Source organism: Schistocerca piceifrons, chromosome X, assembly GCF_021461385.2.
Source record: "Schistocerca piceifrons isolate TAMUIC-IGC-003096 chromosome X, iqSchPice1.1, whole genome shotgun sequence".
In the NCBI taxonomy this organism is placed as follows: domain Eukaryota; kingdom Metazoa; phylum Arthropoda; class Insecta; order Orthoptera; family Acrididae; genus Schistocerca; species Schistocerca piceifrons.
Window position 1 is genome coordinate 370,727,725 of NC_060149.1, and position 27,817 is coordinate 370,755,541.

The 27,817-nt window shown below is 38.2% G+C and overlaps 1 protein-coding gene across 2 annotated transcripts in view; it reads right to left on the minus strand.

Annotated features, from left to right (window-relative positions):
• LOC124721576 (cullin-2) overlaps positions 1-27,817 on the minus strand; it is a 186,042-nt gene that overhangs the window by 109,060 nt on the left and 49,165 nt on the right. For both annotated transcript variants that reach the window (XM_047246619.1, XM_047246618.1), the window contains exons 7-9: positions 23,163-23,394; positions 19,257-19,427; positions 7,451-7,666 (exon numbers count right to left, since the gene is read on the minus strand). In XM_047246619.1, the coding sequence (XP_047102575.1) occupies positions 7,451-7,666; positions 19,257-19,427; positions 23,163-23,394 (619 nt within the window). The remainder of the gene's footprint in view (positions 1-7,450; positions 7,667-19,256; positions 19,428-23,162; positions 23,395-27,817) is intronic.

The window sequence follows — 27,817 nt, forward strand, 5'->3', positions numbered from 1 at the left end:
ACTTTTCTGTTTTTCACATGAGGCACAACAATACCCTTTCACAAACACCCAACATTCAAATGTGATTTTTAAATGAGAAACTCTCCGTGGAACTTTTCCATACATATGGAATGTATTTTATGGCAGTTTGTTGTTTAGCCATCAGTACAAAATATAGAAGCACACTCATGAACAACATCGACCATTACAATCTTGCATTGCTACTGTTAATGTGAAATGGAGTCTTCATACTAATGTAAGGAAAAAAAAATTGTTGTTGTTGTTGTTGTTGGTGGTGGTGGTGGTGGTGGTGGTGGTGGTGGTGGTGGTGTTTGTTGTTGTGGTGGTTGTTGTTGTTGCTGCTGCTGTTGCAGTCTTTAGTCCAGAGACTGGTTTGAGGCAATCTCCATGCTACTATGTCCTGTGCAAGCCTCATCATCTCCAAGTAACTACTGCAACCTACAGCCTTCTGAATCTCCTTAGTGTATTCATCTCTTTGGTTTCCCTCTACAATTTTTACCCTCCACACTTCCCTCCAGTACTAAATTGCTGATCTCTTGATGCCTCAAAATGTGTCCTACCAACCGAACTCTTCTTCTAGTCAAGTTGTGCCACAAATTATTGTCCATGTTTCACTTCCATACATGGCAACACTCCATACAAATACTTTCACAAAATACTTCCCAACAGTTAAATCAATATTAGATGTTAACAAATTTCTCTTCTTCAGAAATGCTTTCCTTGCCATAGCCAGTCTACATTTTATATCCTCTCTACTTCGACAATAATCAGTTATTTTGCTCCTCAAATAGCAGAACTCATCTACTACTTTAAGTGTCTCATTTCCTAATCTAATTCCCTCAGCATCACCTGATTTAATTCAACTGCATTTCATTATCCTCGTTTTGCTTTCGCTGATGTTCATCTACTATCCTCCTTTCAGGACACTGTCCATTCTGTTAAACTGCTCTTCCATATCCTTCGCTGTCCGACAGAATTACAATGTCGTCGCCAAACTTCAAAGTTTTTATTTCTTCCCCATGGATTTTAATTCCTACTCCAATTTTTTCTTTTGTTTTTTTTACTGCTTGCTCAATATACAGATTGAGATAAGTCAGGGGTAGGCTACAACTCTATCTCACTCCCCTCTCAACCACTGCTTCCCTTTCATGCCCCTCCAGTCTTACAACTGCTATATGGTTTCTGTACAAATTGCAAATAGCCTTTCGCTCCCTGCATTTTACCCCTGCCACCTTCAGAATTTGAAAGAGAGTATTCCAGTTAACACTGTCAAAAGCTTTCTCTAAGTCTACAAATGCTAGAATCATATGTTTGCCTTTCCTTAATCTAGCTTCTAAGATAAGTCATAGGGTTAGTATTGCCTCATGTGTTCCAACATTTCTACAGAATCCAAACTGATCTTCCCCCGAGGTCAGCTTCTACCAGTTTTTCAAGTAGTCTGTAAAGAATTCATGTCAGTATTTTGCAGCTATGACTTATTAAACTGATAGTTTGGTAGTTTTTACACCTGTCAATACCTGCTTTCCTTGGGATTGGAATTATTATATTCTTCTTGAAGTCTGAGCATATTTCACCTGTCTCATACATCTTGCTCACCAGATGGTAGTGTTTTGTCATGGCTGGCTCTCCCAAGGCTATCAGTAGTTCTAATGGAATTTAGTCTACTCCCAGAACCTTGTTCAGAATTAGGTCGTTCAGTGCCCTGTCAAATTCTTTTGCAGTATCATATATTCCATCTCATCTTCATCTATGTCCTCTTTGACTTCCATAATACTGCCCTCAAGTATATTGGCCCCGTATAGACTCTCTATATTCTCCTTCCATTTTTCTGCTTTCCCTTCTTTGCTTAGGACTGGTTTTCCATCTGAGCTCATGATATTCATACAGGTGGTCCTCTTTTATCGAAAATTCTCTTTAATTTTCCTGTAGACAGTATCTATCTTATCCCTAGTGATACATGCCTCTACATCCTTACATCTGACCTCTAGCCACACTTGCGTAGCCATTTTGCACTTCCTGACGATCTCATTTTTGAGACGTTTGTACTCCTTTTCGCCAGATTCATTTACTGCACTTTTATATTTCCTCCTTTCATCAATTAAATTCAATATCTCTTCTGTCACCCAAGGATTTCTACTGCCCCTCGTCTGTTTACCTATGTGATCCTCTGCTGCCTTTGCTATTTCATCTCTCAAAGTTACCCATACATCTTCAACTTACTCCTTTCCCCTGTTCTTGTCAATCGTTCCCTAATGCTTTATTGAAACTCTCTACAACCTCTGGTTCTTTCAGTTTATCCATGTCCCATCTCCTTAAATTCCCACCTTTTTGCTGTTTCTTCAGTTTTAATATACAGTCCCTAACCAATAGATTGTGGTCAGAGACCACACCTGCCTCTGAAAATGTCTTATAATTTAAAACTTGGTTCCTAAATCTCTGTCTTACCTTTATATAATCTATCTGAAACCTTCCAGTATCTCCAGGTCTCTTCCACATGTACAACCTTCTTTCCTGATCCTTAAAACAAGTGTTAGACATCATTAGTTATGCTCTATGCCCTGTGCTGTGTGCAAAATTCTGTGAGGCGGCTTCCTCTTTCATTCCTTTCCCTCAGTCCATATTCACCTACTACTTTTCCTTCTCTTCCTTTTACTACTATCAAATTCCTGTCCTCCATGACTATTAAATTTTTGTCTCCCTTAACCATCTGAGTAATTTCTTTTATAACATCGTACATTTCTTCAATCTTTTCATTATCTGTGAAACTAGTTGGCATATAAACTTATACTACTGTGGTAGGTGTGGGCTTCATGTCTATCTTGGTTACAATAATACATTCACTATACTGTTCATAGTAGCTTATCCATGCTCCTATTTTTTATTCATTATTAAACCTAGACCTACATTACCCTTATTTGATTTTGTATTTATAATCCTATATTCACCTGACCAGAAGTTTGTTCCTCCTGCCACCAAACTTCACTAATACCCATTATATCTAACTTTAACCTATCCATTTCCCCTTTCAAATTTTCTAAACTACCACCACAGCAGGGGCTGTACCTCCCACAGCTGTCCCACAGCCAATCCGTTATAGTCACAGCAGTAGAAAGAAGAAGACACCCACTATTGCAGTCTACCCCTACAATAGGAACTAGGGTGTGGAAGAAAACTTCTGAAAGCAATTAAAACTGAGTAAAAGAGGGCTGCTATCAAAGGTGCATGCAACGGCACCCTGCCCCCATCCCAAAAGTTGTGTAAAACCTTATATCTGATAATACAAACTACTTTCACACAGAAAACTGAGAACCAGTTCAAATGTCCATGAGTTGTTTGTGAATGTTAGTATGCTTAGCATGGAGATCCAGAAGGAGAGGGCATTCCACCAGGATATGAGCTACTGTTTGTAAGGCTTATTACATGAAATAAAACTATGAGTTAACCTGGTATATAATCGATGTACAGGTAACACAGGACAGTGAATTCCTTCTGGGGGGTCTCCTCGATAGTGTGGAGTTCATTAGACGGGGTATTATCCAACCAGATGTTGGCGCATTTACGAGTGAGGGGAAGTCTTTATTTGCACCCACAAATCTACAACTGAGACAGTAAAAGAGAATGTTAGGAAATTTACCACTTCTATAGCCAAACTGTTGGCCAGTTCATTCCCTGGTATGCCCACATGACATGGGACGCAGAGAAAGACAATTGAATGGGCAGCATGGCTAAGGTCAGAAATAAAGTCATGAATAGCAGATAACACAGGGTGACAAGAGTAGCATCAATCAAATGCCTAGGCACTGCTCACTGAATCACTACAAATTAAAACATTGTCAAAGAAGACCTGTTTAATAAAACAAAGCACTCTGTTAATGGCTATAAGCACCACTGTAAAAACACTATATGTTCCTGGCAACAAATGTTGTTCCTGACCAGCAGGATATGAAACAGCATATCCTGTCCTACACATGGTTTTAGAGCTGTCAGTATAAATTATGATAGCACCATGATACTTCTGAAGAACTGAGAGGAACACAGGCCGAAAGGCCTTGGAGACAACTCAAAATTTAGATCCTTGAAATAGATCAGCCCTAATTCATGGTATGGGTACTAACCAAAGGAGGGTGCGTGGGAAAGTATGGGGAGGGAGCACATTCTAAAGGGATTAGGCTGAGGTCCTTGAAGAAATCCAACCAAAGGGCAGGTGCCATGGAGTCAATGTCCCTTGCTTGCAAGAAGAATTTTATAAACGGGATGATAAGGACATTGTCAGATGGTGACTGCATAAGTAAGCCACGGTTGGTTCTGTCGAAACTGAAGACAGAAGTTCCCACTTTGGCAATGAGACTATCTATGGGACTAGGCTGTGCAGCACCATTGGCCAGTCTTACTCCACAATGATGGGCTGGGTCCAACAATTTCAATACTGACCGTGTTGCTAAGCCATGAACCTGGCAACCATCAGGATGAGACCCAAGGTCCAGTAAATATGGAGGAGGTTAGGGTGATCTGTACACCAAGATGTGTCGACAAGGAAGCAAGAAGTGGTAAACTTTTACATACTGCTAGTCTTTAATTAACATATATGGATAGCCATGTCAGCTTTTTATCAAAGAGAAGTTCCAAAATTCAAGACTGTACAAAACTGTCAAAGCACTGAGTATTTGAGTAGAGGTCTGGGTCAGGACAGACCATGGTACGATGACAGAAATGCATTACTCACATTTTAGCAGGAGAGAATTCGAAGCCATGGGAAACCATCTAAGTGGAGACCTTTCAGAGGCCACCTTGCAGCTAATGTTCAGCCAAGGCTACATACTGGGAACTATGACAAATGCAAAAGTTGTCGACATACAGCACGGAGAAACCAGAGGTCCAATGGAGGTTACTAGCCCACTGATTGCAAGAGGAAGAGTATGACACTCAGCACGGAGCCCTGCAAGATACCATTCTCAATCAATGTGAAGCCGAGTGATGTACCACCTTAGGACCAAAACAACTGGTGGGATAAAAACGATGAATAAAAATAGATAAGGAGCGTCAAAAGTCCCAGTCATGGAATGCAAGTAAAATGTGATGGTGTCAAGTGGTGGTGCATGCCTTATGTAGGTCAAAAAAGGTTGCAATGAAGTGTTGGCATTTAGAAAACTGCCTGATGGATTGCTGTCTCCAACCTACTGACGGTTGGTTGTGAACCATACTGGAAACCACACTAATGGGGAGACAAATGGAACTGTGATTGGCAAAAGCAGCATAATCATTAGGCTACCATTCTTTCAAGCAGTTTGCAGAGCACATTGGTGGGGCTAATTTGTTGGTAGCAGTCAATGAACATTGGGTTTCTGCCTGGTTTAAAGATTGGGACAATGATACTATCTCGCATTGTGAAGGGAAAAGATCTTCAAGCACAATATTGTTGAGGAGCCTGAGAAGATACAGTTTTTTGAGTAACATTTAGATGTTGAATCATCTGATTATCAATCTAATCAGGACCTACGACAATATTAGGTGAGGAGCCAAGAGGATGAAGTAGTTCCCAGTCAGTGAAAGGTTCATTATGTAATATTGCATGATGGGGTGTAAAGAACGGGGGGGATATCTTCAACTTATCTTTTATACATTCGAAACGTTGCCACATAAAAAGAGATGAGGTGTTTGACAAGAACCAAAACATCAGTAAATATGCTGCCATGAAGGTGGTGACCCAGGACATTTGTTGGTCTTTGGTGGCCGAGTAGTCTAAGGAGACTGACCCACACAAGGAATGAAGATGTATCCCTTTCCAAGGAGGAGACATATCACTCCCAGCATTCCTTGTTACTGCATTTCATCATATAGCAAGCCTTCATCCACAGATGCTGCCAAGTGATGAGGATGATGCTTGAGATGTTGCAGTGCCCTCTGGCAATCCTGACTAGCTGTTGGATTGTCTTTGGTCCACTATGGCACCAGTAAGCTGAGTTTTGCACAAGTGATGCTTTCTAAATACGTGCTGATTTGAAGACAGAAACTTTTTTGTCTCAAGGAAATTTATTATATTCTAATTTACAATATACTCAATAATCCTGCAGCTAACCAAAGTTAAGGATATTGGTCTGTAATTTACGGGCCGGTTCTTTTACCCTCCTTATATATAGGAGTCATCTGCACTTTTTTCCAGTTGCTTACGGCTTTGCACTGGGTGACATTCATGAAAAATGCAAGGTGTCAACGTCAAAGAGTACTCTATGTAAAATCAAACTGAGGCGCCACCCATGCATTTGACTTATTTGTTTTCAATACTTTTTAAGTTGCTGCTCAACACCAGGTATGCCTATTTCTATGTCCTCATATCCTCCATGTGGAAGTCAGTCTGATGTGTTCAACTGTTGATGCTATTAAAGAAAAGCAACTTATATTCATATCCTCCTATCTGAAGACATACTGTTGCAAGTGTTTCACAAAGTCATCAGACATTATGTTGCAAAAATGTGTAGGTTTACCCAAGTGCAGAAGCATGTGGAATAAAGAAAGGCACCTCTCTTGGACAAAGATGGTCTGCGTGGTTTTGTAAGGGCTGAGGAGAAAACCTATGAGTGAGAAAGAAAAATGTTCAGTATCTATATTGAGCCAACATGAGGTCCCATACACGCAAAAGTCCTACCATGAAGTCACCACAGCAATTTAATACATGCCACACTCACCACACTGGAAAAGACCTTTCGCTACCTCATCACATATTTGGCAACAACATAGGAGAGACAGACGGGATCAAAGATTCACAGAAAACTGAGGTCTGTGAGTAGCTGAACACTGTTGAACTCATGTACAGAATAATTGCACAACTACCTTGCAAATTGCACTAGACAAATGACAATTCTTAACTAATGCTTGTGGGGTGTTTAATGAGTGATCTAATATGTATTAGGAAAATGCATTATAAATTAAGCAACCAATTTGTTAAGTTGAAAAAGTGATTGATGATTCTATCTGGAGTAAAAAGTCTTGGTTGTCATGACAAATGTGATACATTTCTTTGTTACTAGCAAAGAATGTGTTTTTACTAAATATATGATCTGCCTGCAATTTGATCAATACTGCTTGACATTACATTGTCCCCTCAATTAATAAAAAAAGATTACGTTCCTATCATACTCTTGGTTACTCAGAATCAAATGTTGCTCTGCCATCTTAATTACTCATCACTGCTTGTAGCAGTATTTGCTTCAACGTATTTGAATAGTTTTACCCCCACAATTTCAATTTTTTCATATCTGAAAAAAATTCTACCAAAGTTACACTTGTAGAATATCTATAAAATAAAAACAGTGAATTCTGAAAGAAGAAAATATTAGCAGCAACAGCAAAAACCACTGCCATCTCCTTCAGTTTTAGCACTATATACGAATTACATACTGCATGCACAATGTAAATAGACATTTAATTGCACAATCACTCAGTAATTACTTACTTTCAGTCGGTTGATCATAGCTTCTTCAGCATCCATTGACTGACTCTGCTGATGTATTAATCTTTTGGCTAACATCCTTGAATAAAATTTCTGGAAGACATCTTTATCATCAATGTACTTAAATATTGTTATGGACTGTGCTAGCCGATCATCTATTTCTGTGTCTGACATCCCTTTTGCTGACTTTCTCAATAGAGAGTCACAGTACTTTGCTAGCTGAAATACAAGAAAAGCAATATAACTATTGAAAGCTCTACCATATATTTCACTGCAATTTATCTGCAGTGAAATGCCGGCACATACACGAACACACAGCAGAATATGCCCATGTCCGGAAGCAGTAAGGATAATGGAACAAGCAAAATAGTGAGGACTTCCATAAAAGCAGGTAGAAAACTGGAGATTAAATGCCCAGATTTGTCCACACTGTGAAATACAGACCACCATTCACCTTCAACAAGAAGATTAAGACTTAGATAACCAGGTTATTCTGAAATCCCGTGAGAGTGATGGGACAGGCACAAGGACTTAGCATAGCACTGAAGCTCTGGTAGATAAAATAAACTTTTATTGGTGATTCAGAGAAGGAGAAAAAGTGATCCAGGGAGACAGAAGCAAACACAGCACTGCATATGCCAGAGAAGTAACAAAAATGTTTAGAGTCAGCAAATCTAAAAATAGGATCAACACAGAATGGCTGAAAGCAAATTGGGCTCTAATGAGAACCACATATAAAACAATGGTCAGTTTTAAATTATATTAATTATAATCATTTGACAAAGGAGGGAGGGGAAAGTAGATAAGAAGAATAGGGGAAAATCATCATTTGAATACTCAACTGGCCAATAAATTTGAATTAACTACAACCTTTGAAAAATGAGTGTATACAAACAAGAGTAATGAAATTAGAGACGGCTGATATGTTGGAGACACCTGTCATCACAATGAATGGAATAGATTGGTGTGCCATGTGACAGGGATGTCATCAGACACTGCACTGGTCACCAGTGTGAAGTTGTGTACCAGATAGGCACAATGCCTAATATCAGTGCATTTTATAATGGCCAGATTGTGTATCTCAAGGCACAACACACTCCACTTCTGAGGTTGCTGCTGTGAACAACACCAGAGTTAACTTCTGTGGGCAACATGTTGACAACTGCAGTCACCTTCTACTGCAATCCATCAATTCACTCACCAATTCAATGCTTGAAAATAACAACTAGTGAAAAGCCATGACATCCAGAACTACTACCATGGATTACTGCAGCAACTATATTACACACTTATGTGAATGCTGATTCCGCATATTATCCCGATGCAGCTGAGATCAGTAGCTCCTTCCCTTCCCTTCTGTTTCCTTTCTCCACCTTTGATTTACATAATATCTCACATACATTCATCTGCTCACACTGACATAGTGCACAGAGATTAGCATGGAAGCAGGAACACTGGCACTGGACACTATCAGCATGAAGGAAGATCACCTGAACTGAAGAGTCTCACTACATTTTGTTGCATCCCAAGGCACAATACAGATGCAACAAATGTCACACAAGGGAATACTTCTTGTTTGCCAACAGGGCAGCATTCAGGCGTTAGTCGAGGCAATTTGTGCAGATTTTGTGGGTGATATTTACACGGTGTGAAATGGCACACTTAATACTCCTGTCATTGTCACACACACCAGTAAATGTCACTGCAACCTAATATTGGATCATGTGCATTTGTTTGTTCTACTACAGCACTCTGCAGGTAACCCGTACCTCCAACACGATGTTACACCACATGATTAGTCCCAGATTGACCTAGAATGGGTTGAGGAACAGGCTACAGACATGAGGATGCTTTTGGCTGAGAGAATGTTGAAATCAACAACCTGGCTCACATTCATGGTAACCTGAATGAGTGAGTCCATGCCATGGCCCCAAAAGCATCCCCAAAACACCACAGAACCACATCTGGTCATCTTGCTGGACCATCAACGCACTTTTCAAGAGGCAAAATCATGACATGTGTGACCACACTACAAGCCTCCACCCAGCTGCTATCAGCTGTCAGTGTTGTTTCACCTACAGCTTTATGTACCACTGTAAGGAACGGCCTCTTGTGAAGGACCCAGCTGGAAATGCCCACTGCAAGCAGATCCCTCTGCAACATTCACTTGTAAATTGCTGAGAAGGTCCTGCATTTATTAGCAGCAGTAATTCCTGTTAAACTTGAGACTGTCACTAACAAAATGTGACACGTCTCTGGCCCTCGGCAGGATGTTTTTATCACTGCAGTTCTTGCACCATATTACAAGGATGTGGATAGTACACGATTCCTTGTACAAACATTGGATAGTCCGCATTGATGCACCAACAAATCTGGCAACTTCATTCACGGTATAGTCATGCGCATGTCCAAACACAATAGCCTCTTTCCACCATTCTGTCACATCTCCGTGTCAATCAACATTACTGCACTGACTTCACACAACTGACCACCACATACACATGACTACCATGACATATATCAGCAGTAGGGTCATTCCATGTCAGTTCAACCAGGGGCTACAGCTCATAGTCTCAGATTTGACTGAAATTCAGTACACTAATTTTACCATGTGTGGAACACTCGTGTACAAAGTATTAGTTTCCCCTGCCAATTAGTTCCAGAATTATGACTTGTGAAAGAAGGTGGCGTGACCCGGAAATTGCAACCCGCATCTGGCAATCTATCTTCAGACCCAAATTCAGGTCTTAATAACTTTGGAACTATTCCACACAGTCCAGTGAAATTTTTACAACCCAGTAACATCCATTTAGAGAACACACTCCAAGAATCAAAACACCAACAACATATTTATGAGGGAAAATAAAAAATGTAATACGTCGTAGGTGCCCTCTATGCCAAATATAATTCACTCAAAAAGGGTATAATTTTTTGTGGTAAGCTTAGTGTGGTCTAAACACACACAGACCTCATCATGCCCCTATCAGTCATACAAAGAGTGTTACATGCGCACGAAATTACAAAAATTTGAAAAATTACCTGAAAAACCTGGATTTTCGAAGTGTGGTAGCACAAAAGGGACAAGTGGTATCCAAGCTAAATTTCACACACTGCATAAGTAGACCATAATGATATATATCTCAAAATTTCAGCATGTTATTGCAAGACATTTGTGTACAATGGAAGTTGACAGATGTATTTGGTGATGTGGCCATTGTTCCACAAGACAATTTTGTAAAAACCTATCGTAAACTGTTCTGCCTCTTCTTATCATCTCCCACAAATGGTTAATCACTAAGCAACAACATATAGACAGATTAACACAACCTATCATTAATGTTTACTGCACCGTAACTGCTAAAAACCAGTCGATTGTGCTTCGAACAGAAGTTCTCCTACACTTTAGCTACTGTACTCTGTACATTGAGTGGCAAATTGTACTGTCTTCCTGACACTGTGGTAGGAACTGGAACTGTCATAAGAATATGTTCAAAAGGAATCCAACATCTGTGGTGCCATGAAGTTCAAAAATACATCACCTTCTGCTTCACAGCACTCTGCAACACATCCTAAGTACCATTTGTCATCACAAACAGCAATAACATAGCAACCTGGTTGTATGTTGCTGCTTTTGCTTCTGAATCCTGAGTTAGACACACTGTGAAGACACATGTTGTGCATGAACCTATAGTTATAACCAGACAGTCTGCTCATCTGCACATTGTCAGAGTCTGCTGGAGAGAAGTGATGATGGCTCCTTGTGCCTGCAACAGTTTTAAAGTGTTCTAGTCTGCTTTTTAGCAACTCTTCGACTGATTTCACCTCATCTTTTGAAACATAGAATGATTGTATGCCAGAGATATTTTTCTGTACCCAGGTAAATAATTGAAGAGGTGTTAGAATGTGACCTTCTGTAGGGTGCTACAGACTAGCTCATCACTTAATGGAAGCACCAATACCATCACATACATTTTTACCATGACTTGTTGCGAAAAAATTGCATTCTGCGTGAATCTGAAAATCATGGTAATGCATGCATAAATTTTTGAGATTTTTACAGTTTTTGTACTGACTAGCTGCACCATCACTGAAGTATTTCGCAAAATGTATGTGAAGCAGCCTGTTTTTCACATATGCCATGACAGTGCAAATGTGGGCATGAACTGCAATGGCATCATGAATTAAACAGTCACTAAAAACGCACAGCTTCATGACAGACACATCACCTGATTCACCTCCATAGTAAATCGCAAATGGCTGGAGAGTTGCTTGACTGTTGTCCCTATGATATCCTTGGATGGCATCTTGAACTATAAATGCATAATTTTCAGAAAACTCTAGTATTACTATAATTTCATCTTATTTTAAATTATCCTTACAAAACTGGAGATAAGCCAATTGAGCTGTTGCTGTGAAACTGTGTGTGGTCAGTTTGTCTGTTTTTTGACAACACATTTCAACAAAATCTTCCACTGTACTTTGCTTTGTTTCAAGACTTGTGCGATCCATGTGTGTCCACTGTTTATAAGAAACAAGTTCATCGTCATCCATAAGGAGTTCACCATACAGTTTGTTATTCAGGTGTTCTGCAAGATTTGCCTTACCAGGACATTTTTCACACCTGTGTATCATGCACTGGTAGGAAATGATGTCACACACTAGCAGCTTCATTGCACCTTTGTAATCCAGACCAGAATCCTTTATATCAGCAAACATCAGCTTGGCATTTTGATGGGTCTCACATACACAAACATTGTGTGTGCCCCTTGCACTTACAGGCACAACCCATTTTCGCCGATTTTGCATCTGTACACGTACGTTTCCCATTTTGACTGTTACATAGTCTTTTTTTTTCAGGTATTATTCAGCTGTAGTCATTATTTTCATAAAACTCCGACACTAGCACCTTTACTTCTGAACTCAATTGCTCACCCTAAGCCTGCTGAAGTTGTGGAAGCACTCCTTGGGTTGCTTTTATTTTCCTAGCTTGATTTACCATGTATGTAGAAACATTGAATTCCTTTGCAGGGTAGTCAATAAACCAGCTGGAAGGTGCAAGGGTAAGAATAGCTATTTTTTCTGGCATGTTGATATGGCACATTTTTCTTTCAAATCATGCACAATTTTGTCCAAATCAGAGCATTTCTTGCATGATTTCTGCTCCTTTGGAGCAGATAGTTCTTCCTCTTCCACCATTAGTGTGTCAACTATTTTGTGTTTTAATTCCATTTGAGCTTCTTGTAGTTTTCTTCTACCACAGCTGGGCCTGTCTCTTTTCCCAACTTTGTGTGCCTTCATGGGAGACAAACCAAGAGCAGTCACTGAAGTATGTAACTGCTCATCCGCTGTGGTTGTAGGTGGCTGATACTCTTCGTAACTGTCACGTAAATTATCAGAATATTCTTCACTTTTTAGCAGTGTAACACACCTGGAACATAAATTTGACCTGGTTTCATGTTAAGTCCCATGCACTGATTCACTTTCAATATTGATTTTATATCAATTTCTCTGAGGCTACACTTCACTGTCTTCTTATAAACCTGAAATGGATCAAAACAACTTCTTTGTAAGAAAGAATACTTATCCAGAAACACTTTCATATGATAATAACAAACACTAAAGTTTCCTGGAACTGTACTTCTTGTGCCCACAGGGTCTATCCCGGATCTCCATAGCAAAAAATCTTGGTCTGATTCATCCAGATCATACAGTACAAAGCGAATGTCACATTTTGTTCCACATGTTGTTTTATGACATTCAGATGCTTGTTCTTTACCAATACTGCAACTTGTGAACAAAAGCACCACTAGTACACTCTTCTGCCTCCATACTGACTTTCCACAACAGTAATGACCAGTCTGAACTAGAATCTTAAAAACATGAGTAACCTGTAACTGTTTCTTGTTTCATTTGTTGTTCCTGCCTAACACTAACTCATTCTGTCCCTGAAAACTACCACTGTTTAACTTTGTTGCCTAATGGTTCCCAACAATTGCTGCAGCTTTATCTGAAACAAGCTGTCTGCATCATCACTATTACTTGCTAAATCGTGTTAAAAGAAACGTAACCAAATACATCTCTGTCAACTTTTATTGTACACAAATCCCTTGCAATAACAAGTTGAAATTTTGCCACATATTATAATATGGTCTATTTATTCGGTGTTTGAAATTTGGCTTGGATATCACTTGTCCCTTTTGTGCTACCACACTTAGAAAATTCATGTTTTTCGGGTAATTCATCAAATTTTTGTATTTTTGTGGGCTTGTAACTCTGTTTGTGTGACTGATATGAGCATGATAAGTTCTGTGTGGGACTGAAGATAGATTGCCAGATGCAGGTTGCAATTTCCGAGTTATGCCACCTTCTTTCACAAGCCATAATTCTGGAACTAATTGGCACGGGAACTTAAAATTTTGTACATGAGTGTTCCACACTTGGTAGCATTGGCAAACTAAATTTCATCCAAATCTGAAACTATCAGCTGGAACACCATCTCAAATTAGTTGAATTGACATGGAATGACCCAGTAGAGGTTCACACAATCACCTGGCACCAGTTATACACATCTACAAACACTCCAAAGGAAGCAGTGTGTTCTTAAGGGAGGTGAGTAATACTTTGTATAGTGAGTTTAGTTTTCTTTAAATATGCACTGCACTTTCCTAGAACTAAGTCCTCCAATCATCATCTCTACTACTAATTTTATATCATTGTTTCATTTTATATAATATCTTATTATTAACCCTAAATAGTTTAATGATGTGACAAGCTCCAGAAGTTCATCATTATTCTTGTAATTGAATATTATCAAATTCTTTACCTTTGTTACAGGCATTATATTGCATTTATTCACATTGAAAGAGAGTTTTCAGTTGTTACACCACTTAGAAAAACTGCCAAAGGTGCTCTGCATTGCTTACATTCATGTAGCAAACATACCTTCCTGTAGATCATAGCATCAACACTGGACAATTTCAAAGTGATGTTAACCTTATCTGCTAAATAATTAATGTATCTGAGCCTAATCCATTTCCTTGGGGGCTCACTCACTGTCACTTTTGTTTTTGTTAAAGATTCTCTGTCCAGCTTAACGTAATGAATTTTACTAGCTAAAAACTGTTCAAGACAATCACATATTTATGGAAACACTCCATACGCTCATACTTCTGTTTTCAGTCGACAATATGGTACAGTATCACACCCCTTCCGGGAATCTACTAATACAGATTTTCTACATCTACATATATACTCCACGAGCCAGTGTGCAGTGGATGGTACGTTGTATCACTACCAACCATTTCCCTTCCTGTTCCACTTGTAAACACACTGCATCTACTATTTGCAATATATCATGTGTGAATAAAATGAGCTGTTTTTAACACACATGGTTTTTCCTGAATCCATTCTGATTCTCTACGAGAAGCTTCTGTCCTTCACTTACATGATAATGTTCAAGCTTGGAATACATTCTGGGACACAGCAATATATAGACATGATCAATATTTGTCCGTAACTCTGGATTATAACCTGTTCTGATTTTTGACACAGTAGTGATGTGGTATTTTCCATTCAGATGGGTCTGTTTGTTGCACGAGAAAGTCTCATTAAAAATTAACTATATATAAATATTATTTATTTTTTTATTTATCTAACCTGATCTGATTAGGGTCATCAGGTCCTCTCTTATACTGGACCAGGGTTTCACACATACAGTACCTTTTTAACATCATCGTTACCTAAGAAATAATAATTTTAATATGACAAATAGTATTAAAATTATCTAAATGTCTATTGTGACGATGTGAGTATATAACACTGACTATAAAATAATAACTTAAATACTGGCAGTACTTGTACTAATGATGATGATGATGATGCTGTTGTTGATGCTGCTGCCACTAACAGTGATAGTAGCAGTAGCAGTAGTAGTAGTAGTAGTAGTAGTAGTAGTAGTTGCTCATTCGATCATTTGGGGGGGAGGGGGGGGGGGGGTCATAAGTCTCATTGGATTAGGGAAGGATGGGGAAGGAAGCTGCCCATGCCCTTTCGAAGGAATAACCCCAGCATTTGCCTGAAGCGGTGGTAGTAGTAGTAGTAGTAGTAGTAGTAGTAGTAATGATGACAATAATGACAGTGGAAGATATAAAAAGAACTTATAGGTGTACACAAAATAAATGTTTTCCGGTAGTGCAAGTTCTGGGGAAAGGAAATTTAAGGCGAAACACCAGCTAAGAACACTGGGAAATGAGCAATATTTGGTTAGAATGGATGTACAAGGAGTGAGTACCGCATCCACAGGCATTCCACATTAATTCTGTCATCAGAATTGCCAATTACCATGTATAGTCCACACTTGACTTGGGCAACTTCACACACTCTCACCCTGCAGAGTAGGTTAAGAAATCAACAACCAGCTCATTGCAGAATTAACGAAGTCATTAAGCTCCACACTCCAAGTCCCTAGTTTTTCCTCAGAATGATGCTGAAAATAGACAGCTGTACTGAGACCACACAAGCGAGAGAAGACATCTTCACTCTTAGCCAAAACTCCAAAAAGAATGGAGAATGGTCTCCGACAGAGGTTGTTAGTGTCAACGTGAGAGACAATCTGCAGCTGACCGCAATCTATGCTCTCAATTGGTCTTGAGAGCTCAGTACACAATCAGTGTTCCCTGCTGAGCACAGTGACAGTGGCAGAACCTGGCAAGCTATACAAAACATGTTTTATGCTCATGTATTATGACATTTCTGGAGACTGAAAATCTCCTCTGTAAGAATCAACCTGGGTTCCACGAACAATCTTTGTGTGAAACCTGACTCACTTCATTTTTCCATAAGATCCAGAAAGCAATCAATGCTAGCAACCAAGTTGATTCCATATTCTTTGACTTACAGATGATGTTTAATATAGTCCCACATTGTTGCCCAATGAACAAAATACAAGGGTACGTAACATCAGCCCACTTTTTGCCTGCATAAGACAATTCCCAGCAAATAGAACACAGCAGGTCATTCTTAGTGAAAGGAAATTATTTTTCACATATATGGCATATTAGATAACATTTGAAGTTCAGAAATGTAGGAACAGCTGCAGAGGACTGACACTTTGTGCAGAGATTGGCAGTTGACATATTACACATAAATTATTTTATGATTACATGATTGTGGTACAATCACTAGAAGCAGTCACATCTGAGAGTGTGTGTACAGAATGATTTAAAGTGGAACAAAAACTAATTGCAGGTAATGCAAGTATCAGAGTGAGAATCATTGGAAGAATCCTCAGGAAGTGTTGGCCACTCACGAAGGAGGCACCTTACAAAATCCTCATTTGACCAATAATTTAATACTGTTCATCAGTCTGGGACCTATACCAGGTAGAGAAAATGGAAGACCCAAAGAAGAGCAGCACATTTCATCACAAGTTCATTAATAAGTGTGGGAACACCACAGAGACGTCCATCAAACTCCAGTGGTAGATGCTATCAGAGAGATGTTGCGCATCATGGGGTGGTTTACTGTTAAAATTCCAAGAGTGTACCTTCCTAGAATAGTCAACAAATATATCACATCCTCCAGTGTTTATTGCACAAACAGACCATTAAGGTACAATTAGAGAGATTTGAGCTCACGTGGAGGCTTACCAATAATCAATTTTTTCACAGACCATTCGCACCTGGGACAGGACAGGGGGAAAGAGACAGCAGTATGTAACGTACCCTCTACCACACATCATATGATGCCTTGCAGGTATAAGTATATATGTAGCTGTAGCACAACAAAATAATAGCTAAACATAAAAACGTTATAAATATTGAATTAAATTCACTGAAATGAAGTAAGTTAAATGAAATAAGGCAATTGGGGCTAAAGCATTGAAGATGCAATGACACGAAACGATATTAGTTATAACCATTCAGAAATGCTGAACCTAGAATTTAATCAGTATGCCGTGATAAATGAAAATTTGTACCAGACCAGACATCCAGCTTTTAGCAAGCAGTCACCTTAATAACTACGCTACCTGAGCATGCCTACAGGCTGATATAAATTCTCACTGCAATTAATGTTTCCTCCCAATACTTCCAAACACATTGAACAAGAGGTTTTCAAATTCTCATTGCAACTAATGTTTCTTTCCGTTACTTCCAAACACAAGAACAAGAGGTTTTCCCGTGGAGTAGATGGGAACAACACCACTGGAAGAAACATATATTTTTTAAACATCAATAGTATGCTTTCCATTATTAAATTCTTACTTGTTAAAAGCATTCAAAATCCTGTCACTCCTAATTCTGAAGAATTAGCATTATAATGATTGGACTGTTTACTCATATTCACAATGCGAGGCAGGCCCCTGTGTTAAAACCTGAGTTCAACAAGCTTCAATGTGTCAAATAGGTTCATTCAAAATTTGTGTAAAATAATTCAGGTATATAAGCTTCTGTTTTTGGAACAGTCAAGAACAAAGATCATTGATGTGTCGTGCCTATACCCAAATAGTTTCCGGGAAATCAAAGAACTAGTGATTTGATTAAATATTTATATAACTGGAGGGTTGTGCCATCATTAATCGAGTTGTTGGCAGAATGATCAATGTATGTGGTTACCAACTTCAATTATATGGATCTGATTCTTAATGCAGACTTATTTTGTTTTCCTCATATTTATTCTTGCAAGCAAACATCAGAAACAACGTCTCCTCAAGCAGTTACTAAACACAACAAAATGGAAAATCTCATGAACTAATACCTCTTGACATTAAAATAAAGGTATTTCCTCTAGCAAAACACTATTTGAAATGGAATGACACAAAGAGGACCATTAACATGGGGAAAAGATGACAAAAAGGACATATAAACTTAGATAAGAATGAGAACATTAATAAATGAATATTCAATTACTTTGTTGAAGGAAGGCTGCACTGAGAGAATGTGACCACAATCACATTGCAACAGAGGGCTCCAAGTTTATTACTCTAGAACACACTGGACAGTGATTTCAATTTCATTGCTTCCTTGTCTTCAGTGAAATATTCAAACAAGCACATTGAATATGGTGATGTCACATCACACACATCTTGTTCATCAACACAATGACAGCTGTTGACAGCAATGAAGCTCTTCCAATAGCTGATGACACCTCTTATGAATACATCTGATCAAAAAAATAGTTTGTGAATACTGAGTAAATATCCAATTTTCTCTGTGCCACAGAGGGGGAGGGGGAAAGCCTTGTTATAAAGTGAATTTTATCGATCTAGTGGAATCCCTATTGCATTAATAGTATCAATAGTCAGGCATTCTAACGTGATGCAATATTCGACAACACTTTAAAGGTTATTGCTGCCAAACATTTTTCTGTGACACTCTTAGCCTTCAACATTAGTCAAGTTCAGTGCTGAAAATTATTCTGCTTAAGAACATGCCTTCATCCCATTTGCAAATGCTGTGTTATGCACAATAAATGCTGGAAGTAACTAGAGAGAAAAGTGATAAAGTTGAGTGTTCCTTATCTAGTATATCAAGGAAAAGCTTTTTAAGATGGGTTCCAAACCCCAGAGCAACTTGGCATTTTCCACACAAACAGTGGCAGATGCGAATGAAGTGATAAGCAATAAAAAAATTTTAAGATCAATCAATGACTGTACCTAGTACATTGATGCTTGTCGAGTTCAGAGGGACACAGGGTCTGCCCTCTTTTCGTGGGTGTTTCAAGCAGTATGTTGTGTAACATTTGTCAGTAACTTTTATCAAGCAAAAGAGTTTACTAAATCAGTTTTACAAACCAGAACAACAATACTCACCAATTCAGGGGAACGGCACATTATTTTTGGATTAGATTTATAATTAATAACATATGAGCACGCCTTATCTAGTGCACCCATGAAACTTTGGTCTCCAGCAAAAACATCAGTAATAAGCTCTTTGTACTTTTTATGAACAGCCAACATATTTTCCACAAACTGCGTGTGTATCTGTTGGAGAGATTGATCATAAAATTGACAAAGATAATTTCATGTACCTAAAATTCAAAGATTGTATCTTATAAACTGCTCAAAAAGGGTTTTGCACCACAAATGTACCTGAAAATGTGTAGACTTGGAATGAAGGAGAGCAGGAAATAAAAGAATAAGTCTTTTGAAACAAAACAAAAAGACTATTAAATAAAAAATAACAAAAATAAAAGCACAGTCCTTCTGAAAGAACACACATTTCCCCCCCTGTAAAATTACAATCTACTGCTAGGTAACATTCAGTACCATCCTGCTCTATACTGGACACTGTTAACATGCTTGAGTCCTCCTTTACAAACATTCCACCCATGGTGGTCAAAATGTTTCTGCTCAAGCCTGTCTCGCCCTCCAATGGTGGGCCTCCAGAGGTTATCCAGCACGTTGAGGATGATTCCTCTGATGATGCAGTGCAATTTCCAACTGGTCACAAGTGTGCTCCAACAGTTTCACATCGGTAGATATTGCAGGCCACTTTATTTGTTTGATTCCTGCCTCCTGGAGGAAGATGTTCAAGAGATGTTAGTGATGTACCACTGCGTTAGAAGCATTCAACATTCGTACACGATACCAATCCTAAACATGACTGACCCACCTCCCTGCTGAACTTATGGAACAACATCTGGAGGTTTCATACTGTTGTTCACATTAGACACCTGGAGACCAAAGTGACTGTGCGGAGACTGATGCATACACTCTAAGCTGACAGAGCTCTCCCAGATGCCTCTACTGAATTGCAATGAGAATGGAGGTTTACTTTTATCTCCATTACACAGATGGCTGTACACAGTGATTTGCTGTAGTCGAGTTGCCAATCACAAAAATATAAACTATGCAAATTGTGAGGGTGATATAAACATTTTTTGAGCAGTTTATGCGTATACTACACACAACACTTTTATATGAATTCAGAATGTTTTATTGAGTTAAGAACTACTACTTTTCCAAAAATTCTCCTTAGATATTATTTATTATACAAGCAGAAAAAATAAATAACACGTAAAATAATATGACAGTGAAAAGACCTGGAAGGGAAAGATCAGTAACTCTAAGATGTATTACCACTCTCCTTTAAGATAAAATGCTAGGTGGCTTATACCCAAATCAAGAGCAGAAACATCTCTTTACAGATACGAACTTGTATTCTTCTGATTATATACAGAACATAATCAAAATTTCTCAACATGGAATCTGCATCTAACTATTATAATGCCTCACTTAAGTAATGTTGTATTCAATTTACAAAATTGTCATCAACTCAAAATGAAAATTATGGACAAAATGATTTTCTAATAGCATGCCCATTATCAATATTCAGTTACACAGACTACCACACTAAATGACAAAAAACTTATCACTCATATTTTATTCCACTCATATCACTGGTATATCCTCTCCCAAGAGAGGCAGGGACACTTGAAAGCAATCATGTCGTATACCAGCTACACTTCAACTTTTACATTGTCTTTTATGTGGAACCCTACCTGCCCCATCAATTTTATTAGTAGTTCTATCAATCTACAAATTTTCACCATAATTATTCTCTCAGTGGTCTACATTCCTCTATATCCTATCCTGCCTTCCGGTGACCAAATATCTGCTATACTTTTGTGCAGCATTATACAACCACTGCTTGCACCATGCTCAACTGTTTACCTATCACTTTCCCTTGCTGTCCCTCTTGTCTTCTAGTCCTTTTTTCTCCTCTGCCCTCCTCATGTCTCCTTCCTGTTCACTTCATGCATTCCACTGAACACAATCCATGTTGTTCTTATCTGTTCCACAGACCACAACCTCTAACAGAGAGAGGCTTTAGTGCAACAAGTACAATCAATATAGCTGTGTGCAGAAGGGGGGGGGGGGGGGGGATGTTCTAAAGTCAAAAGAATACAAGGTAAGAGTTGCCACGTACCAGCTCTTATTTCTGCATGCACCTACCTCTGAATTCCTCGATTATATGGTGAAAGCCCTTCCTTGTTCATTCCACTGGTTGTACACCACCCTCGATTTTTCAGTGTCTTACGAAAGGATAATACATATAACCACTAGAGTCTCCTTGTGTGGTGATCTCATAACGACAACCTGACAAATGATGCTTGTGCATGTACAACCATCATTACACAGCAATTGCCAATCAGTTTATTAATCATTACAGAGTAAAAGGGACCCAAATTACTTCAATTTGATAAGTTGTGTGTGCCAACTACCAACAGCTGCCTAACTGGTGTTATAAGTGCAATTTGTGACTGTGACTAATTACTGCACAAAGGAAATAAAAGACCATGAATATAATATTCCCTTTACAAAGTGATATTATTTCATCCAAAGGATTTATAATATCAACACAGTTTATTTTTCCTAGTGAAAGGTAACTCTGCAAGCACAACTCTGAAGAAATGTATAATGGTATGTAAATAAAAATGGTATCAAACAAGGAGAATGAAACACATTAGGAGAGTATCCACATCTCTGGCGAACAGATTCTGCAATTACGCATTACATAACCCATTAGAGGATATCAGTACATATTTTTTTCAGCAATATCAACAACTTAGATCTAACATTAAAGATGAATATTTACTAGCATCACTCCTAGAGGATATATGCACTTACATTTTCATTCTTCTTTTTAATAAATGGGATGCAACTGGAGTTCACATATATCCACTTGAGCACTATTTTTCACGATCAATAACATGTATACAGATTACTGCAATGTAAGATACATCATACCACCACAGACTAATGTCAATACTAGAGCATCAACATAGTAAAGGTAAGATTTTATGAATTTTTTGACTCTGTTTTCAAATATGCCTGGGAGGGGTGGGGAGTTCAAATCAGTATATGCTTGGGATCATACAGGTGTAATTATAACTTTAGCCACCATTGCCTCTACTGAAATTTTACTGTAAAGCAGCAAGAAGATCAAGATTTTAATCATTTAAACTGCCAAGAGGGACACATTTTTTTTTTCAAACATTTGTAACAGTTAAATAATAATATCTGCAATGAGAATATGTTCACCACAGCTCGCTCTCTCTCTCTCTCTCTCTCTCTCTCTCTCTCTCTCTCTCTCTCTCAGGAATTTAACATTATACATGAATACACTCAAATTAAATAAGGACAATTTTTATGTCAATAGCTATGACAAGCAACTCTGATTATAATAGTGTAAGCTGAAAGTAACACAGTGTTGGAAATAATTATCAAAGTAAACCAGAAAATTGTGAATCAACTGAGCGCAAAAATTTTTGAAGAATGTCATAGTCACCAGGATAGAAACAGTAGTGTATCTTGGTGATCACGATGTTCTTAACAGATTTACACGATGTGGGAGCACCATCTACATAAAAAATTTCTGGACAAAAGCTTTTATTAGACATGGAATATATCGAGTATCCGTTAAGGAAGCATGGAAAATTAAAAAATAGAAGAACAAAGTTAAGAAATGTGAGCAGTCAACTATCATTTATTGCACAGCAACTCTCTTCACCATTTAAAAACATAGCTTTGATGACAAAACTTCTCCCACATCAAAGTTTAACTTTTAAGAAGTAACATTTGCTCATTCACTGTAAAACATAAACTTTGTCACAGCATGTTTAGTCAGCGCAAAAGAGGGTCACATTAATCACTGAAAATCTAACTAGTTTTAAGCTGAAAGTTTAATAAATTTGCAATTATGGTTGAACTCACATTGTCTCCACGCAATCCAGTAATCGCCTCAAGTCCCTGTTGCTTAATATGTTCAAGTACTTCCTTTATTAGCACAGCAACTCCACCCTGCACAGAACGCAACAGGGGATACATAAGGCTTAAGTCCCTTCTACGTTCTTGCTGCACCATTGCCTTACATTCACTGTGCAGAAAAGGCAGGTGTTCTTCCACCATATGATGTTCACACTTGGCTCTTACCTTTGGGAATGAACTGGAAACACATTAAATAGCTGCGTCACCAAAATAATTGTCTTGCTCATCACAGAATTAAATTTCATAGTGTCTTACACAATCTACAAGTGTGACAATTAAATGAAGATATTTCATAGACACAATTTCTTTTTCAGATGCCTGTAAAAATGTGGACATATTTGGGCTGGCTGGAAGCTTGCCACCCATAATTTTACAGGCACACTTTCTCATTGTTTCCCTTCATTCCTTTATGTTGTCTTACTGTTACCATGTGCATGCACTTCTCAGTAGAGGCTGTAGTTCAAGTACTTATCACAGCATGGTGTGGGCATGCTGAAGTGTATATATTTCTTCCTTGTTGTGGGACTTTGCAGTGGCCTGTTTTTTGCCATTTGAGCTTACTTGTGTCAACATATCAAGGTACAACTTGATCAATAACAAAATCGCTAGTGAGCTATCTCATGATTTTGAAGATAACAACACTGATTTTTCAAAAGATGGTGTTGCAGATGACTCTGAAGATGACATAGACTCTGTTCCACAAAAAAAAAATGAGTGTGTTCAAATAAAGAATGTTCAGAACTAAATGCTCAGCATTATTATTCCGATTTCAGTTGAAAGTGCTTTTAGTATATAAATTCCAAAGTGGTTTTGTTTCCAGGGCCAATCACTGGTTGTTTTTCTACTGGATATTACACTTGAAGAGTACAGAAGACTAAGGGTGTTGGCAGACTCTGAGGAAAACAGAATAATCGCTGAAACTTCCTGGCAGATTAAAACTGTGTGCCCGACCGAGACTCGAACTCGGTCCCGAGTTCGAGTCTCGGTCGGGCACCCAGTTTTAATCTGCCAGGAAGTTTCATATCAGCCCACACTCCGCTGCAGAGTGAAAATCTCATTCTGGAGAATAATCACTGATCATGTGTTAGATACTGTAGTGTTTTCATGACAATCTGAGCAGTGTAATATTAGTATAGATGACAAAAGTGCACCTCCAGGTTTTTTTTCAAATTTCCTTCCAAATTCGATGATGAAAAATGTGAAGCGACAAAGTAACCTGTATGCCCAACAGAGAGTAAGTAAGTTAGGAAGCATGAAATCCCTTTCACCCACCTACACACTAAGAGGAAGGGAGCTGTCCTCACACTGAAACAAGCAGCATAATCTTAGAAGAGCTAGAAGCTGACTGGAGAAACATGGCACAAAGATACAAGTGTAGTGAGTGCGAAGTCAGACTGTGTAAATGACAGTGCATCAAAATGCATCACACAAACAGGAAACTTGTTCCACAAAAGCCCCTCAAACAGGATTACTGTACCTAACATTTTTGTTTAAAAGAATCATGGTGCTTGGTGAAAAATTTTGTATAAGTGTGTACTCTTTGGTATTTTGTTTCCTCTTTTTTTTTTTTTCCTTCGAAGTCCATGTTACCAAAAATCAGTTCATAAAAGTACATAGCAATTCAAGAGCAAAGTATTACCAGCCACTTTAAATTAGGAAGCCTAAACTTTTCATTAATGGAAATGTTATTACTTAACTATAAATTTTCTGAGAGTTACTACAGCTGAAAACAGTCGCGTTTTTTCACCACAGGTTGCCCTACTCAGCTCAGGTACCAAAGTGTTAACAAAGTATATTACATTCAGTTAAATGAATTTTAAGTTGAATATAATTTCAGTCATAAATGTCTTTGTGATTTCTCTTGCACATAAGCCTCTCTATCAATGCACACAACCTTACAAATTCAATACCTGCTCTGATACAGTTACAACACATATTCAGAAGAGGTACTGTTTGCAGTCTAACTTATGTTCTGAACCAATTCTGTTAAGTTATCTATTACCAAATTTCTAATACTTACAGACCATCATATGCAGTATAGAATAGGACTGGCACGACATGCAAAACTTCACAGGTGCATCACATGTTGCACCCATGCGATCTGAAACTTAGCCTGTCTCAGCTTTGCTTGGACCTTCTTGGAACTACTCAGTACAGGGTGACATTTCATTTAGCAGTGTGATGCAACACTGTTTCTCTGGCATTTGGTATTGCTCAGCCCAACTTTCTTCAGTTCAGCAGAATTGTGGTGTCAGCACTTTTTGTCCTTCACTATTTATTCATGGTGTAAAGGAAGTTTATACATCCAGTGATTCTTTGCACAAAATGAGGTAGTCTAGCTACATATCATCCCAACCTTTAAAAATTAATGCGAATCACAGAAGGGATCTATCATCCCAACCTTTAAAAATGAATGGTAATCACAGAAAGGATCTAACAATCTATCATCCCAACCTTTAAAAATTAATGCGAATCACAGAAGGGAAGGATGAGAATTCTTAATATCTATTAAGCAGCTACTCCCATTGACTGGTGCCACAAATGTACTGCAAATCATCATTTCAATGCTATGCAAAAAGAAATTGAAATAGTTAGTTGGTAATGAAAGAGCAAAAAGTTACAATAATCAAAAGGTGACTTGTATTGGATTCACTGTTCAAGTAGTTTTGCTAAATTAGCAGGCATGGACCACGTGATAAAACTGATGGTACAAACAACAACTTTTCTGAAGTCACAAGCATTATTTCATCAACAGTTGCAACAGTTTTTGATGGAACTGAACAAAGAGTATGGAGACATTATACGTGACTGCAAAGAAGGTTGGTTAAGGCAAGGGGTACACCTGGAATGATTTTTCAGTTTAAGACTTGCTACTGTTGACTTTTTGGTGGAAAAAGGACAGCAGGAATGAAAATTAGAATACCCAGAATGGATTGTAGACCTCTCAATTTAAGAGGACTTGACTGCACACTAACAGTAAGTCACTGCAAGGTTAGAAACAACTTATTTCTGATTTGATGGAGATGCATTTAAAAAGTCAATCACACTGTGGAAGAGAGAACTTCTGACAAAAAAAATGTATATTTCCCTGAGCTCACTGGTGTTAAACAAAGCTTCAATTTTGAAGAATACATTGTGATGTAGATTGAATTACAGGAATAGTTTTCTAAGCATTTTGGGGACACTGTCACTTTTACATCTGTTTTTGAGACTGTTTGCCATTTCAATTGAAAGCGCCCCTAAATATGTGCAGATGGAACAGATTGGCCTGCAATGCACTGCCATTCCCATTTAAAAGACAAATTATATTATGATAAAATTGTCCAGAGTTCTACATTGTTTTCCTCAGGAAGAGTTTTTCTATTTCCATAATAAGGCTGCAATGTGATACAATGTTTCAGGCAACACATGGGTGAGAAATGTCTTTTATTATGAAACTAATAAAGTCACGATTATGTGCCAATACTAGTGAAAATAATATGTGAAGCTTCTGGGTCTGTTCATATGCAGACATTTTTTGCTAGATATGACTTTTATTATAACTCCAGCGTACCAAAAATAATTAAATAATGATGGATTGTTTTTGTTTCTGGTCTATGTTGTTATGAAATATGAAAAAAAAAGCAGCATGTAAGACTTTCAGCGTTCCTCATAGGATCACATTGCTATCCAAACGCAGCACATTTGCTGTTCCCCTTTTCTTACTCAGACAGCATGACACAATAGTGGGTATAGTGTGCACATGAATGAGGGCACTGCATGTGTGCAGAATTCTTGGCCATCCTCGTTATAGAATATTCTTTAAAATTCTATATATGAGTCAAGAGTCGCATTGAGTACAGGCTCCTGACTTAAAGAGTGAGACAGACTATGCAAAACATTAACCTAACCATACTTCATTCGGTGAAAGAACCACCCTGACAGCTAGCAGCATTGGTGCCAGTTTACTGCAACATGTAAAAGGATGCTGGTAGCACCAGCTACATGACTCTGAAAACAATGGTCATCTACATAGCTCAAATAAAATTGAGGAGTAGCAAATTAAGTTGCACAACTAGTAATGGTAGATGTGTGAAGCAGCCGTGTGAATACCACTTTAACTATTAGAGCTCTTCTTTTGCTGCTCAGGTGTTGCACATTCTTTTAAAATCTCTTAAGATATTGCCTACAGACTATCTCAATAACCTTGTCATTTGTACTCTCCAAATTCTTTGCCTTCAGCTCTCATCTATATTCTGGCCAACAAAAAAACAGTCAGTAGCAAAACAAAGTGGTGCACTAACCCGTAGGTTGGTAAAATTTCAATAACACTTGCAAAAAAGTTAAAAATCTGCACTTTATTATTGAATAAAACGCTTATTGCTATTATAAAGACATTAACAAATCTTTGACACAAAGTGATGTGTATATGATCATCGTAAGTACTGTGGAAAATTATGAGTAGGTCAGTAAGGAAGAGCTGTGGCAATTACATCATTTCCACATGAGAAATGATGGAGCACTATCTAACAGAAAATCATTCCTATTTTGTTCGACGTGATACTTCTAATACATTGAGAAAAAGATGGATAACTGAAAAAATGAAAATACTAGAAATCTGT